General features: G+C 39.1%; 1 protein-coding gene across 3 annotated transcripts in view; it reads right to left on the minus strand.

Annotated features, from left to right (window-relative positions):
- DAAM2 (dishevelled associated activator of morphogenesis 2) overlaps positions 1 to 15,640 on the minus strand; it is a gene marked incomplete at its 5' end in the record, with an annotated part of 130,160 nt that overhangs the window by 65,668 nt on the left and 48,852 nt on the right. For all 3 annotated transcript variants that reach the window (XM_080614530.1, XM_080614528.1, XM_080614529.1), the window contains 2 exons: positions 6,276 to 6,609; positions 13,169 to 13,263. In XM_080614530.1, coding sequence (XP_080470656.1) covers positions 6,276 to 6,609; positions 13,169 to 13,263 — 429 coding nt within the window. The remainder of the gene's footprint in view (positions 1 to 6,275; positions 6,610 to 13,168; positions 13,264 to 15,640) is intronic.

Consider the following 15,640-nt stretch of genomic DNA (forward strand, 5'->3'; position numbering starts at 1 on the left):
ATTCCACTTGAATATTTACCATAGAGGTTATATGTAGAAACAGATTAGCCATGAAAGCAACTCTACTTTTAGCTTTCTGCTGATGGCAGTGAATCTTCTCTTGAGGATCTTCGCTGATCAGCTCATAATTCCAAGGGTGATTTTCCTTACTGGAAGAGTAACAAATACCACTTGAGATCTGCCAGTTCAATTGTATGCATCTCACTCCAGCATTAATAACAAACTCATATATTTGTTTTGCTGACGCACTAGAAAAGACAGAATTCTTTTTACTCTTCCCAAGAAGTTTTGGCAATAAAGCGAGAATGAAGACAAAAATAGCTTTCTAGCGTTCAGCTCAGCAGACCATCTAAATAATATTTTGAAGCTATAATGCTGAGTAAGGAAGTTAATTTTCCTTTAGTCAGTCTTCTCTCCCTAGCTACTGAAAGTGTTCATTCATAGCAAAATCTTTCATGTGCTAGTCATCAGTTTCATAGGTCTGGAAAGTGAAGATCACCATGCAGATATGTCTCAAGAAACAGGGGGAATATATCCTCCTGTGCATTCCCCAGGGAAAAGAATACTCCCATGGTTTCCTGCAAACAATTTGCTTGGTTTTGTGTAAAAGTATTTTGATCTATCATGCACTGCTACTGACAGCTTTTCTTGTACCTGAGCATTGTATGTTCAATATCAAGCAAGCTCGGTTTCATAAACTCCTTTTCTTGCATCTTCTAAATTGCTCAGCTGGTATTTGCAAATATCCTACTTCTGGTATTTGAACGGCCATCACATCTGTGATTTCCCAGTAGTTATATAATGACTAAATACCAGCTTTTCCTCCATTTTATTAGAAATGAGTCTTACATAAAACACATGAAATGCCCTACTGAGCCAGACTGATGGCCAGTCCAGTCCAACATTCTATCTCTAACAATAATAGAAGATTATCTAAGAAGTCTTCAAGTTCACCAACAAAACTCTCTCTTCAATGTGACAAATAAACAGAAGTAAATGATAATTTTATTCTCTTGCTGTCAGATCTGACATTGAAATCCAAAGCACCTGTGTCTTCTTGGAATAATTTAAGTAGCCAACATTACAGAAGCATCAAAACCAAGGATAGCTTTGCTAGTTTTCTTCAGAGGCCTCCTTCCTACCATATATTCTCAGAAACTTTTGGTAACATGATAGAATCTATGAAACAACATAGCAAATACAGTGTCCAGATAGGATGAAGGATGAAAAAATTTTCTATCCCCCACGTTAGAAGGCTGGACTAGAAGGAGAAAGCAGTGGGGGCCAAATTTGCACTAAGCTAGCTGAAGAGCAGCACATCTTTCTGCAACTGTTCAGCCCTAGAAGGAAACACTGCAAGTTCGTGCAATTCCTAAAGATCAGAATCTGCACCCACACACTGTGGCTGAACTCCAATATCTCCAACCCTTTGCAAATGGCTGAGGTTCAAGTCTTCACTTGAACATTTCCTGTGAAGAAGATTTCACCATACCTCTTGACAGGCGGCTCTGTGGCCCAATTGATTTTATGGTTGTAAAGGTTTTTCCTACTATTTAAGCAAAACTTTCCTCACATAATCCCATTATTCCTCATCACTGACATCTAATAGGGTATTGTTCAATCTGCAGCAAACCTCAAAAGGCTTTGGTTAAGCATTGAAGGGAAGAAGCATATCAATTGGGAATACAGGATTTTAATTTGTTCCTTGTTAGCTCCTCTACTACAATTCCAAGTTGATCAGATTTCTTCCTACAGATTATGTAGATACTGAGCATGCTTAATACAAAACTGGAAGGCATGGTCCTAATCAGGCTCTGGAAGGCATGGTCCTAATCTCCACCTTTTCGACTGATGATATCAAGCTTCCTTTATTCCTTCACTTCAAGTTTTAAAATTCCTAGTTTTTATATTATTTATATGATTTATATTATTTATATTTTTATATATAATATTTATATTTATATTTATTTATATATTTATATTATTTATAAATTAATATTTACATCAGCAATTTAAATCAGCTCCTTTCAGAGAGTATTTAACACCTAGGTTCCCCCAAGACTAAAAGAAAATTTTTTTCTCCCCCCAGGGGTCCCCAACCAGGTAGGTGTCCTAGATCACAGACTAGGCTGGAAGGACACTGGAACATCCTGATAAACTTTTCTGGGCCAGTACACAGTATTACAACTTTGCAAAATGAGTTTGACTCAAAATGTGGAATGTTAAAAAGCACAACGTGTTATGATGAGATAACACAATGCCTTCACTCCACAGAAGAAGTGAGAGGAGGCAGCAAGCATAACAATAATCAGAAAGGCATCAGCTTAGGGAAGAGTAAGGTTGTGTCCCTTTCATAAAGGAAACCAGTCTTAAATGGGATAATTAGATGTGAATGACAATGGAAATCAGTGATTCTTCTTTCTCAGTTTTGTTTGGTTTTTTGCTTGTTTGTGGTTTTTTTTGTTTGGGTTTGTTTTTTTTTTAATTTTATTAGAAACCTCCATTTTCACAAGAAAGGAACCTGAGAAATTCAAGATAAAGCAACTTTTTGGACTTTTGGATGGTAAATCAGTGATGGATTATACTAGTACTGGTTTTGAATACATCAGGTGGAAAAGAATTCCAGCAAGGACACCAAAGGCTCATCTTCTTAATTCCACATTCCTGCTTTGAGGGTTTATTGTCTGGCTTTCCTATGTTTGCTTTCATTTCTCTTCTGTAAGGAGTAGAGTAGAATTTGTAGGCACGGAAGCATATTTCAAACAAAAATTGAATGAAGAAAAGACAGCTTTTCCAGGCTGCCTCAGGAAGACCGAAGGCATGCCTTTATGTTATTGTGGTATTTGGGTAAAGATGGAATACTGCTCTGGAGAGGACAGCTTTCAGGGAATACCTTAAAAGAGGAACTGAAGACTGCCTGTTGGACATTAAAGTGAGAGTTATTCCAGGCAGAAGGGCAGCATGAAAGAAGGGTCAAAGACTAAAGCAGGAAAAGTGATCAGTTCAGGCAAGAACCTGTGACAAATGTGACAGAATTGGAATAGCCACGATATATATTCACACACAAACATAATGCATCGACTCTAGTTGCAAGTGTCAAGACAAAGGTGATCCTGACAGACCTGTGAACACACTGATCAGTGGAGATATAGGGTGTAGCTGAGTGCTAAAAGGCATTTGAGTGAAGTCTCAACAAAGAAGGGTAAATTCTGGAGAATCTCCCATAGCATTAAAGTGACTCCTCCCTGAAGTTAAGGATTAGATTAGTAATTGCAATCAGTAGATGCAATACTGACAATATAGAAAAAATCAGTATTTGCATCAGCATTTCCACTCAGAGCAAAAGATGAAATTTTGTTAAGGAGATATTTCTTCATATTCATAAAAGTTCTATCTATATTTTACATTAACTTCAATTGGGAAAAAAAAAAAAACACAAAAAAAAAACCAAAACACAAAAACAAACAAACAAACAAAAAAAAAACCACAAACAAAAAGAACACATCAAAAAGCAAAGAAATCTTTTCCAAATAGTAAGAGTTATAGCAGGACAGAGCCAATGCAAGTTTAGCAAGAACCATGTCTGAAGTTTCAGCCTTCTTTCTCTACTAATTCACTGATTGCTGGGTGCTTTGACTACTTTTGACTAGCTGTGCCAGGTAGCAAGGGTTTTGCTTAGAACGATGACCAGCAATAATTTCTGACATTCAACAAAACATGCCACGTTTTATGTTACTATGTTAAATACATGATCTCTACATCACTCCACTACACCTGAACATGTGCAAACTCAAAATAACCAATATTCCAATCTAATGTTTTCAGCAGCAAGTTATGCACTAGTTCAAGTTTTAGGTGGCTGCCAGTAAATTCTGACCCTCTCTTCTTATAAAGAGGAGTGAAAGCAGAACTGTGCACCCCAAATTTTTATTCATCATGATGATATTCCTCTGCAAGAAGCACAGCGACACATTTGGAACAGTGTTTCTTATATGTACCTCCTGATTCCTGAAAGTACGTAGTGCTGGTCACTGCAGATGATATGGGGAAAGTGGGACGCTTATATTTACTGCAATATGCAAGAGGGTAAATAAATCCAAACACATAGTATACAAAGTATCAGCTTTCATAGGTGAGGAAGGATAAATTGACAGTGAGGTGGCTGAAATGCTGAAGAATATTATCAACCACTGTTGTCAGGAAGGTAACTTAAGAAAAAGCACCATTGCACTGTTCTCAGAGTTTAGCGTTATCTGTAAGTTCTTTATTGGACATTCTGATCAAGGTGAGCTAGTACAGTTTCCAGTAAGCCCCTACACTTTTTACTTTCCTTGATAGTAAGCTGCAAGACTGGTCTGAAGCACAGATGTAGGAGGGCAAGAGGCAGAGATATAACATTCTCTTAATTGACAAGTCCTGGAGTATCACAGTCTTCAACTAACATGTAAGGAAGACCATGACCACATTTATTTCACCAGCATTTAAAAAATGCTCATCTCTCTGTTAGACAAAAATCCCATTCTATCATCTAGACACAAGTGTTAGAAATTGCACACAAGAACACTTCCTTTCTGCTAAATAATTTTGGGGTTTGGGTGGGGTTATTTTTTTTGTGTGTGTAAGAAAGAAAAAAGAGATAGTATCCATTTATCTTTCAATTTTTCCCCAATGGAAAGCATTTTGGCAAAACCAAGCATTTATGCAAAGTACTTACATGAACATGAGAGCTGGTAAAGATCTGCAAATCATTAAACCAGATTCCTCAAAAGCTCAGTTGTACAAGATCTGTGCACGCTTTGCCCAGCAATTAATTACATCAGTTATTCAAACAATTTTAAGCTAATACGAAAAGAGAGAGGGAGAACACCCAAATAGGAGACTCTAAGTAAACTCAGCATCTATGCCCCATATAAGCTTATTAAGCAGAGTCCCTCCATCAAGGATAAGTTAACACAGTACTAGAAGTGTTAGAGCCATGAATTAACCACTGCTTTTTTGCTAAGCACTGAAGGTTATCTGCACCTGTCTCTCAGGTGTATAAGAATGTCAAATTAATTCAGGAAGGATTCCTTATTTCAGCTAATTTATAGAGAATAAGCTGGTTTAAAAGTTTTTCCTTCTCTCTTCCATATGCAGTCCACATAAATTTGCACATCATAACTCTATACATGGCTTAATTTTCTGCTTCTGCATTGGTCATTTCTATCCTGCTCCTGTAACTAGAGAATGGTGAAATTCTTATGACTGCAGCTGTAATCTCTTCACCTGTCAACTTTTACTGTAATTATTATTTTCTCTTTTGAAAACTCTGAAGAGCTTTCAACAGAGATTGAAAGCCCCTCTGTCCCCCTTTCTGGAGTCATATATCATATGTGTCATATTTGCATATTGAAGACATGCATCAAATCTGAATGCAAATGCAGCAGTGCACATACAAGGGTGACCTGCCAATGCCACATATGGGTTAAAACCCAGCCAAGATCTCCTGCACCCCAGTCTCAGGTGTGAGTCACTGGGTGTTGGCTCAACACTACTCTTATCCTTTCACCTATGAAAGAATGGTAAATTGGTGAGGTTACTCCAGAGTTTAGGAACTACAGCTTCATACACAGCAACATATTCTGTTACATTTTTTGTAAAGGTACCCAGCTCACTAGGAAGAGGAATGTTATAACAGTAGCCAGCAGTATCCATAATAAAAGCCTGCCAGTGATCTACTGACCTATCTCTAGGTCTCTGAGGTTGAGTTTCCCTTCTGTGTTCTGAATAGGAGTTATCTGAGCTAACAATTGCCAAGTGGTGACAATTCATAAGTTGATTGCTAAGTGGCAATTGAAGCGCCTCCACTGTACATTATTTAATCTACTATCTCCGTTATTTAATCAGAAACTCCTTTATTACTAATTTAAGGGCTTTAAAACCAAGACAGAGGCTCCTGGAATTCTGTGGCTTTGGCTTCTAGGGCAGAACCAATCATTACCACCCAGAAATGCCATCTGGTTATAGTATGAACAGATGAGCAGCTTTCATTTAACACAGCGAACCCCTGTTTTTTGAAAAAATTTAAGTTAGTGTTAATGACAAGCAACCAGGTCTTTGAGGGAAAAAAAAAAAAAAAAAATTGCTGATAATCTATTTGAGGAAGTGCCTTTCCTAAGACAAAATGAGAAATCTTTGCTTTTTACTACCTAGAAAGTTTGCAATATATGCACTGTAAAAATGACTTGCTACAGAGATTCATCATACTGAGTATTTCTGGCAAAGTATCCTTGTACCTGGAATCTTGTCCTTTCTGCAGCATAGACTTGATAGTGAAGCATGGCTTGCAAGACTTTCTTATGACCATCTGGTACCAAGCAGACAGCTCCTAGGATCTCCAGCACAGCAATCTTGGTCTTAATGTTCTCAGTCCGTAAACTCTGGGAAATGATGTTGATACTCTCTGGATGAGCCAGGACATGAGCCCGTCCTTGGGAGTTGTTCATCAGTGCCTTGATACACCCTATAACGGATGTGTGGATACGACTCTCTGAGGTCTCATAGTCCATGCTCTTCAGGAAGTTCAGCAAACAGCTCAGGCCATCCAGCTCAATAAACCGGGTCACAAACCTGGAAAAAAAAACAACCAACAAACAACCAAACAAACCATAAAAAAGAAGAAAAATAAGGCAAGCAGACTAGCTAATAATGGTGCGTCACAGTTTCAGGGTAATTATATTCTATCACTATGACCCTACTGTTCCATTGCTGTGCTCTTTGTTGCAGTTACCACCACCACCTGCTGTAGTCCACCCCAACAGTTGCTGCATTTTCAAGGTGGAAGAGATTCTTTGAAGTTGCTGCATCTTACATATATACTAATACACACAAGATATATTTTCATACAGACTCATCACCACACTTTTGATTTCAGACTCTCTTGAAAAACATTTTTAGACTTTGGTCAGACTTAGCCAATACTGCTTATAGGCTTCCACCTCCAAGATTTGGGTACACTGGCAGAGGCAAACTCATTACAACTTTGTCTGTCAGCTGCACTGACTTCACACTCAGATCCTGTGAATATATAGAAGCATATCCTATATTGTTCCTATATAACTTGCATGTCCTTCAGTAAAAGGCAAAGCTCCTGTAATGGCCTTGGGTGATATTTTTGTTGTTATTTGATTGTTTGGTTTTAGTTTGAGGAGGTATCTTAAGGATGGAACAGCTCCATTGTCAACCAGCAGGAGCAAAACATACAGTAGAAGCATCATAAATAGAGGAAATACAAAATGAATCAGCTAAATGACACATCAAAGACTGAACCTATAGTAGGACAGGTTTATTTTGATGACTGACATCACTAGAGTTCCGTTTCCATTGTATTCTACCATAAAATTTGCCTTTCTTCAGGTTAAGATTATGCAAATGGAGGATGAAAACAATGTATCGGAAAAGTTTAAGGTTTTGTTGAAGACCAGGGTTAAAAAATACAGATGGGTCAAATTAGACCATGCAGACAGCCTCCTAGACAAATCAATAGAAAAGGATGGGATTATATAAATCAGTTCAATCGTTCATTTAGAGTTCCCAGGCTTAAAAATGGGGATTCAAAGATACAAACTGGGCTGCAAATAATTTCTCTAGGTCACTTTGTTTACCTCCTGCCTCTTCTAACAGGTCATTCGGGTAGGTGCACTTGTTTAGAATGTCTGAATGCAAAACTATGTGAATTACATCCGAATTTTCAGTCTACCAAAATACACACCAACAGTAACAAATTCATGACCAGACTCTAAAAAGCATAATGTAGAAAGACACCTCAAAGAAATGAAAAGGTTGTTAACAATTGCTACCTGTGTAACAAATTAAAAATATCAAAAATCTATGTCACTGTAATTTTACCCAGGCCCTCTTCCCTGTTAGATGTTTCGTAATGTACTGTCTTTCTCTCTTCTGTCCTTGAGTGAGATGCTGTTGCTAACATGAATCAGTAACGGAAACACCACAGTGGAAGACTGAATTTCACTGGGCTCTATTCATGTCTCTGCACCAGCAAGACAAAACTGAGCCATACTTATGCATCTACTGGATAAAATGGTCTTGACATATGTATGGTCTTCTCGTGGTTACACCCCACATCACAGAGGAATTTTCAGAGCCTCCCTCAAAGTTATGCTCACTATGCTGATAGATTTGCCAAGTTTCAGCTTGTTTGGGCCAGCAGTTTGACCAGAAATATGGCAAAGCCTGGTGCTTTCAACAAAGTTTCAGTTTGAGGTTTGGGTATTGCTCAAAATTGGATTTCAAAGTGAATATCAGAGTAAGGGCAAGCACATACAGGAACATGTGTGCACCAAAAATGAAAACAAGATTAAGTTGAACTCCACTAAGACAATCTGCCAAGTTTCACACAGGTCTGATTACACCTTATTTGGATGCGTCATCTTATCTCTTTAACAGATCATAGGAGCAAAAGCCCCTCTGCCTATAGGCCAGAGAGTGGGATCAATATTGTGCACCAGGAATTTGGTAAGTCACTCAAAGCAGTTTGTTATTTAAACCAGTTATAGAAAGATTAAAACTTAGTTCAGTTTCTGTAATGATTTTAGCTGCTAGCATAACAAAGACGACTGAAATAAGTGCATTGACTGCTAAAAGAGTTGCTGCGAAGGATGCATTAGGAACCAAAATAAGCACAAACTCAACATGTTACCAAACAATATGATGCCAATAGCTTTTGAGCATTTCTCTATTCCTTGGCCTAAAAAGCAGAGCTGCTCTTTGCCTCTACTATGGAGGGACTAATTTAAATTCTTCTACTCCTCCTCACCTCCAAAATACAGTTCCATGAATACATCCTATACCTTAGCTATTCCTTCCATCTTTTAGGGGACGGAAAAAAAAAAAAAAAGAAAAAAAGGAGGGTGGAACTGGCAAAAAAAAAAAAAAACAACCCAAAACCAACAACCCAAAAAAGCAGATGTTTTGCTGTTCTTTTCACTTCCAGGGCTGAGGGAAGACTTACGATGGATGCCTTTCTGAAGATATGAAGATCTACTGATGGAAGAAAACATCCCTAAGAAGCAGCTGAACAACAGTTCCCTTAAACATACTTTTGGATGGAACACCTGATCTGATGCTAAGATATGCAAGCTGCTACAATCTAACCTTCATGTATTTCAGCCTGCTCTGATGAAAACGTGAAAGAAAAATGGCAAATACACAAAAGTCACATTGTCCCAGTTAAGTACAATCCCGTACTAAATTCACTGCAGAGCAATTTTTCTAGTACTGTCTGGGTGAGGTCATTCCAAAAAGGAGGCATGTGCAGGAAAGTGGTGTGTGTCACAGACCTTGATTAATGACATAAGTTAAAACGATGTTGGGATTTTCCTGTACTATTCCTAGTTCAGAGAGCAAACACTAATCTGCATTACTCAATAGGAAGCAAATCCAATTACCTCCCCATTTCAACTGACATCAGAAGCAGGAACAAAATGATGATTTTAATCTTTCTTTTCAAAACCACTCAGTTTCCTATTCTCCAGAAAAGCCAGAAATCATGCAAGAGATAAAGAAATGTCAATAGCAGTTTCTGGGCCGACAGACACACTCAGTATGAGGATTTGCTCAGTGTGGGAAGGTTGTGTATAAATGTGTGTACAGCAGAGAAAAAGGAGGAGTTTAGCTGACCGGCTGAGAGCAACAATCTTCACACTGTTTGGTGTTCGTGTCTGTATGACTGTAAGCAAGGACGTGTGTGTGTGTGTGTTCATGTGTGAAAGCAAACTCAAGTCATTACACATAAAGTACCTTTTTCCTCACAAAATACACATGTATAGCTAACTGACATCTTATACATCCTGTATGTTGCAAAGTAAGTAAGGTCTTGTTCTAGACTGGAAAGTGTAAAGTTACATGTTTGCCAATGCATTCTGGCTAACACATCCAAAACCTCAAGTTTTAAATAAAGCAGGGTGTGTTTTAATAGGTGCTAAACAAGCAAATTAAAGCCTAACCTCATCTCAGACTCTCACTTGACCAGTTTAGCGCACTTTAAAAGTCAGGGTGCCTCTTAGCCTTTCAAGTTTTAGAGAGTGCTGATCGGAATGGGTTATCTAGCTCTAGTAACAAACTTTTCATGCAAATGCAGTTGCAGCAGCCTAAGAGGTAATGACCAAATGTAGGGGTGGAAAAGCCTCCCTGAGAGTGTTGATCCAGCACAGAAAGAAAGATCATATGCCATGGGTGTGCAGAGAGCAGGATTTACCCACCCTGTTAACAGCCAAGCCTACATTTCCTTGCAGCATCAATTTTTGAATCGGAGGGCATGCATAATCCTGAAAACTACTGAACTGCTGACAAATTTAGCGTAATGGATTTTGCTTGCTGGATGCATAGATGATCATCTCCAGTATGCACTTAATGCAAGATGGCTAAATCAAACAAAAATATCAGGAGATAAATCCAAGTTAAACAAAAGGAGAAAAGCAGACAGCAAAGGGAGTTAGTGATGAATCAAACTAAAGGAGGTATTTTTCTGGGGTTCCAAAAACTGATTTTTTTTTTTTTCCAGTCCCTTGTAAGTTTTTACTTTTATTGCACTTCTGAACCTTCATTTTGGGGCACTAAAATACCAAAAGTAGAGCTTTTCTTTCACTGCTTCTGTCCAACAGTTTGTCATCACATTTGTTTATAGTCATAAGTTCTTACAAACCTAAAAGAAAATGTGTTTCCTTACAAGATGCAGATGTGGGGTTTTTATTCTTTAAGGCTGGGGTTGTTCCTGCATGTTGAGACATAAACTAGCTTTGTTATTTCAGGGCAGCTCTTAAACACCAGAACAAAATGCACTTGCTCAGAGGGAGTCAACTAGCTGCCCAGGGATTTTTCTATCACCTTTTTTCCAAAGAGAAGAGGAACTTGATTTTGGATTGGTCTGCTTCAATTTTTGTTGGTGTTAGAACTCAGGTGTTGGAGTAGAGGCACAGATTAATACCATTACTCTGCATTTTCTACTAAAAGAGTCATGATTCTACAGTAAAATAAAACACAGAGCCAAACACATGGATTTTTCTTCTTTTAAGTCCTCTACATCGGAGAATTCAAGCAGAGGATCCTTGGTAAGCTGTCAGAGCCTCTGTATACCCTACCATCACAAATGGATTCCAGACAGCTCATCCTGTGTGAATTTAAGTCTCTGTTTTCATCAGAGGCTTGATGAACAGAAGTGGCAAGGAAAATAGGATTTGATGTCCAAATTCAACTAGAAAGACTAGTATTTTGAAGGCTTGGGTATCGTAGTGCTTATGAGAGGGATCTGATAGAGCTGAGGGCCTCTCTACTGCAACCTTTCCATCAAGAAGAAATTGGCTTGTTGATCAGGCATTGGCATGCAGCCCATTTGGCAGCTAACAAATTGAGTCACTGGAAATTAGTTGAGACATAGTACTTAACTCAAAATTTGGCTTGGCTTAACTATTAAAAAAAAAAAAAAAAGAGAGCCCCCTAACCACCGCCAGCGATTGAGAAGCGAACACTTTATAGGGCAGCTCATAGATGCTTGTACTGAAGCTAGTTAAGGTTATTATAAACAGATGAAGCAACAGGCTGTTGTCAAGGGGATCCAGCAGAAGCCGTATAGGTCTGAGAAAGAAAACCTTGCAAGGCTTTGAGCAAAAGACATTTCTCTTTCTTCTTCTCTATTCTCTTGCTCTCAATAAGGAGGCTGGGCTGTCCTATTCAAAATGACAGCAGAACAACCAGTGGTGGCCACCAAAGTGTTTCAACTGGACACAGCAGAGAGGCTTTGCTGTCATGGCTGTGCTCAAGGAAAGCTATTGCTTTTAAAGAGTAAGCATCAAATCCGCTCCACTTTAACATGACAGAGTTGCTACAGCAAGTCTCAGCAGCAAAGGACTTCGTTTTAAAATCCTTGTGTGAGTTGGGAGCTTGGCAGCTTCCATTTTAACATAAAGTCCAGCTGCATTTTACTATGTTGTCTGATTCAGGACAGGGATAGACAGGATCGAAGAGTCACTTATCCCCTTGGGCTAGGTCTCAATATAGGCCACTGTTTCTCCACTTCCATGTTAAAAGCACTCAACCTACCCACATGCTAAAGTTACCAAAGCCTGATGAACTTTTATGCCTCAGGAGCATCAGAACCTGGCTTTGTGGTCTCTTACAGGTCATCACAACAGGAGGTAAAAAAAGCTGAGGTTTAAGCTGATGCGTTCTACCTCTCACTTGCTGCGAGGTGAGAAACTGCATGCAGTTAACTTTTTCACCATCAGGAAGGGGGGGAAGCACAATCAGCACTTAGCTCTGCAAGAAGACTCAGAATATATCTTTACTTCATGTCAAAGTTACTGCAATGCAAATTCTTTGATATAATTTTATTTATTTATTTGGTTGGTTAGGTTCCTAATGCTTAGGCATCAGTGAAACTCTCTGAGAGTATGACTTCAGTACAGTGTGGCTGCAAATGTATTTGGCCTATTGTGGCCTAATCAAAGGCATTCAGAAACTTTTTGACCAAGTGATTCCTGAGATCATATCAACTACAGTTACTGCTTCTGCACAATGCTCTTCTAACTGTTCAATGGAAAAAGTTTCTATGTTAGTTAGCTAGCTAACATTCAGAGCTTTGTTCGCAGATAAACAAAGATGACCTTACCTTCAAAGACACAGTACACAATAAATTCTCTTGACATTTCTCTACAGCACAGTTACACATAAAACAGGAAGAATGCCAAACCAGGTGATGTCAGATGGATTAACTGCTTTGTACCAAGCAGTTCACATTACATAAAGATAAGGGGAAGATTGAATTCAAAGTTCAGAGCAGATTTTGCCTCAAGTTAAATTACATGGGATGTACATGTCTACAATCTGATCTTCATAATCATTACATGTGTTTGTACATATCTGCCACAGATATGTGGTTTTTCATAGAAGATTTTGTCTTTTATTTTCCTGAAGCTACATGCTTCAACATTAGTGTGCCCTCCCAATTAGGCAGGTTCAGACCACAGTCTATAAGGCTCTCTGTGGATTGTCTGAAATATCAGAGAGGCTTGTGTGAGGTGAGACAGTGAGGTTTCTGTCCTTGCCACTCTCTCTTGTGTCACATCTGACCACAGGGAAGCAGTGAATTGTGATGAAAGACAAACAACATTACCTCATAGGCTGAGTCCGCAAAGCTGTCTTCAAGTCTTCAACTATTTTATTTTTCATTTCTGTTTCTTCTTCATCGAAAGCATAGAGAGTCTGCATCTGTTCAGAAAAGAAGATGACAATCAGGAAAGCTCGGGCTGCCTGGAAGCTAAGAGACAAGCCAGGAATTATGAAAAACAACCATCCCATCAACTCATGCAGAGGTGCCTGTTGAGCTCTCATCAGGAAAGCAGCGCCTCAGCTACAAAACTGAATCCAGATGAGGCTGCTCATGTGGACTGGCAGCAGTATACTGCTTTGTCACACTGGCCAAACTAGGGTTCTCAGATTACCCGCCCAAAAAACATACTTGCCAGTATGCCATCAGAAAACAGCACCTAATTTGGAACAGTGATCAGCTATGGTGATCTATAGATATGTGAGGCAAAGTCTGTAGGAAGACATAATGTCTTTTATCAGACTGACATGGCTGAAGGGATTTGGAAGGAAAACAAAAAAAGAAAAGAAAAAGAATCCTAGACTTGTGTGTCAGATTTCAAAGCATAAAAGCTTTTTTCTTCAAGTGACTAAACAGCCTGTAAGTACCTTAAATTAGTTTGTGTACATACAAGTTTGACTTTCCTTCCCTGTGCTATCACTTGTTTTAAGATACTGATTTTCCCTATACACTTTGGACTTGCTAATTAGGACTTTATGTTAAAATGTAAGCTGTCAAACTCCCAACTCACACAAGGAGTGCTTTGCTGCTGAGACTTGCTGTAGCAACTCTGTTACACTAAAGTGGAGCTGATTTGATGCTTACTCTTTGAAACTACAAAAAGTTAGAGCATCATAAAATCCCTGTTTTTTCTAGCAAAATGAAGCACTCAGAGACTAGATTACCCCCCATTACGAAGCCAGAGATAATTAGAGCTTGCAGTCAACTGGAACTGAAGATGCTGGGGGTCACTGTAAATTGGGGTGAGAGATGATGAGTGGAATACCTGCAAAAAAATGCAGTTCTCAGACAATGCCATTAAAAAAAGTGGTGTATCAGGAAATCAGGGATCCATGTCTCCTCTCAGCAGCACTGCAACTTTGTGATGTTAAGAAAGACTCTTCAGTGCCCATCACATATACCATTTAAGCTCACAACTTTAATGTGTGACTGTAGAAAGTCAAGACTCAGTCCTGGAAATTCTTAGCCTATATAGTGTCTTCTAGTCACTTTAATTGTAAAATAGAGAGGTTAAATGACTTTTATTGGCAGGACTCCCTGGGGATATCACTCGGTGTCTGGAAAGCAGCTCTGAACCTCTTCTCAATTGAATAACCCAATTAAACTAGTATCATCTATCAGATATTTGATATTATACATCTTTGTGGTGGAATCTAAGTAGCTACAATTATGGCCCATTACAGCAAAATATTCAAGTCCTTTTTTTACTGTGTAGCAAGCACCAAAGAAAACCTCCCTCTCACTGGAACTTCCTTTAACCCTCCCCCTGCCACCAGCTCGACACCTCACTTCCCTTGGAAGTGCTCCCATGTTGCTCGCTTTTGCAAACTATGTGGTGCCAACACATGTTGAATCCTGAGGGTGGTCATTTGGCTACATGCCGTTGCAGCCTTATGCTGAACAGCTGGCATGGAGAGATGTGTCTAACTCTAGGGGTCCTCTCTCTGATCCACGCTAAAGTCAAATTTACTCACTAACAAAGCAAGCTATTTCCTGTCCTAATGGAATGACAGAGTGCTACTGATGGAAAATGAGCTGATGATGTTTTATCTTTTGCCAGCATCCCCCAACAGCCAGAAACATAAATTGAAATGCTTAAGCCAAGCCATATATGATTCCTCTCTTTGAAAAATAAACAGAAATCCTGAACAAGCATTATGGAATCTCAGTGGCAGAGTCCTGGGGTGTGATGTGGGGCTTGATTTGTATTTTCTTGGGTGACAGCCCATCTGGTCATCTTTCCTTTGGCCCATAAATGTTCCTTTGAAAGGCTCTCCTTCCTCCAATGGCTTAATTTCTCCTCTGAGCCATTGTGGGGGGAAAGCAGATGGATGGTAGGAAGGTCCTCAACAGTATTTCGTTCAGAGTGAAAAAGGCCCATTTCCAAATGAAACAAATACAAATAATCCTGCCTTTACAACAGAGGGTTATTATAGAAAACCCTTTTCTTAAGCTGCAGGCAGCCAAGAGCCATTCATTTCTCACTCCTGTGCATGGCCAGGAACTCAAATTCTCTTGCCCTCTCTAAAGACAGACTGGTCACGCGTTTGCATTATGAAATAGCTTTCTTGGCAAGAATTATAGAAAACATGACTGTCCCTGGGAGACAAAGGGGAGGGAACTGTCATTTTTTGAGGCTGGATTTCATTAATGTGGCTGACTGATGAATTGCTTTCCTGAACTACAAACTGCACTCGAGGACTAACGTTTGCTGTGCTAGGATGCAGCTAGTTACTAGCACTTAACCAAACATACTAG

Source organism: Psittacula echo, assembly GCF_963264785.1.
Source record: "Psittacula echo genome assembly, chromosome: 4".
In the NCBI taxonomy this organism is placed as follows: Eukaryota; Metazoa; Chordata; class Aves; order Psittaciformes; family Psittacidae; genus Psittacula; species Psittacula echo.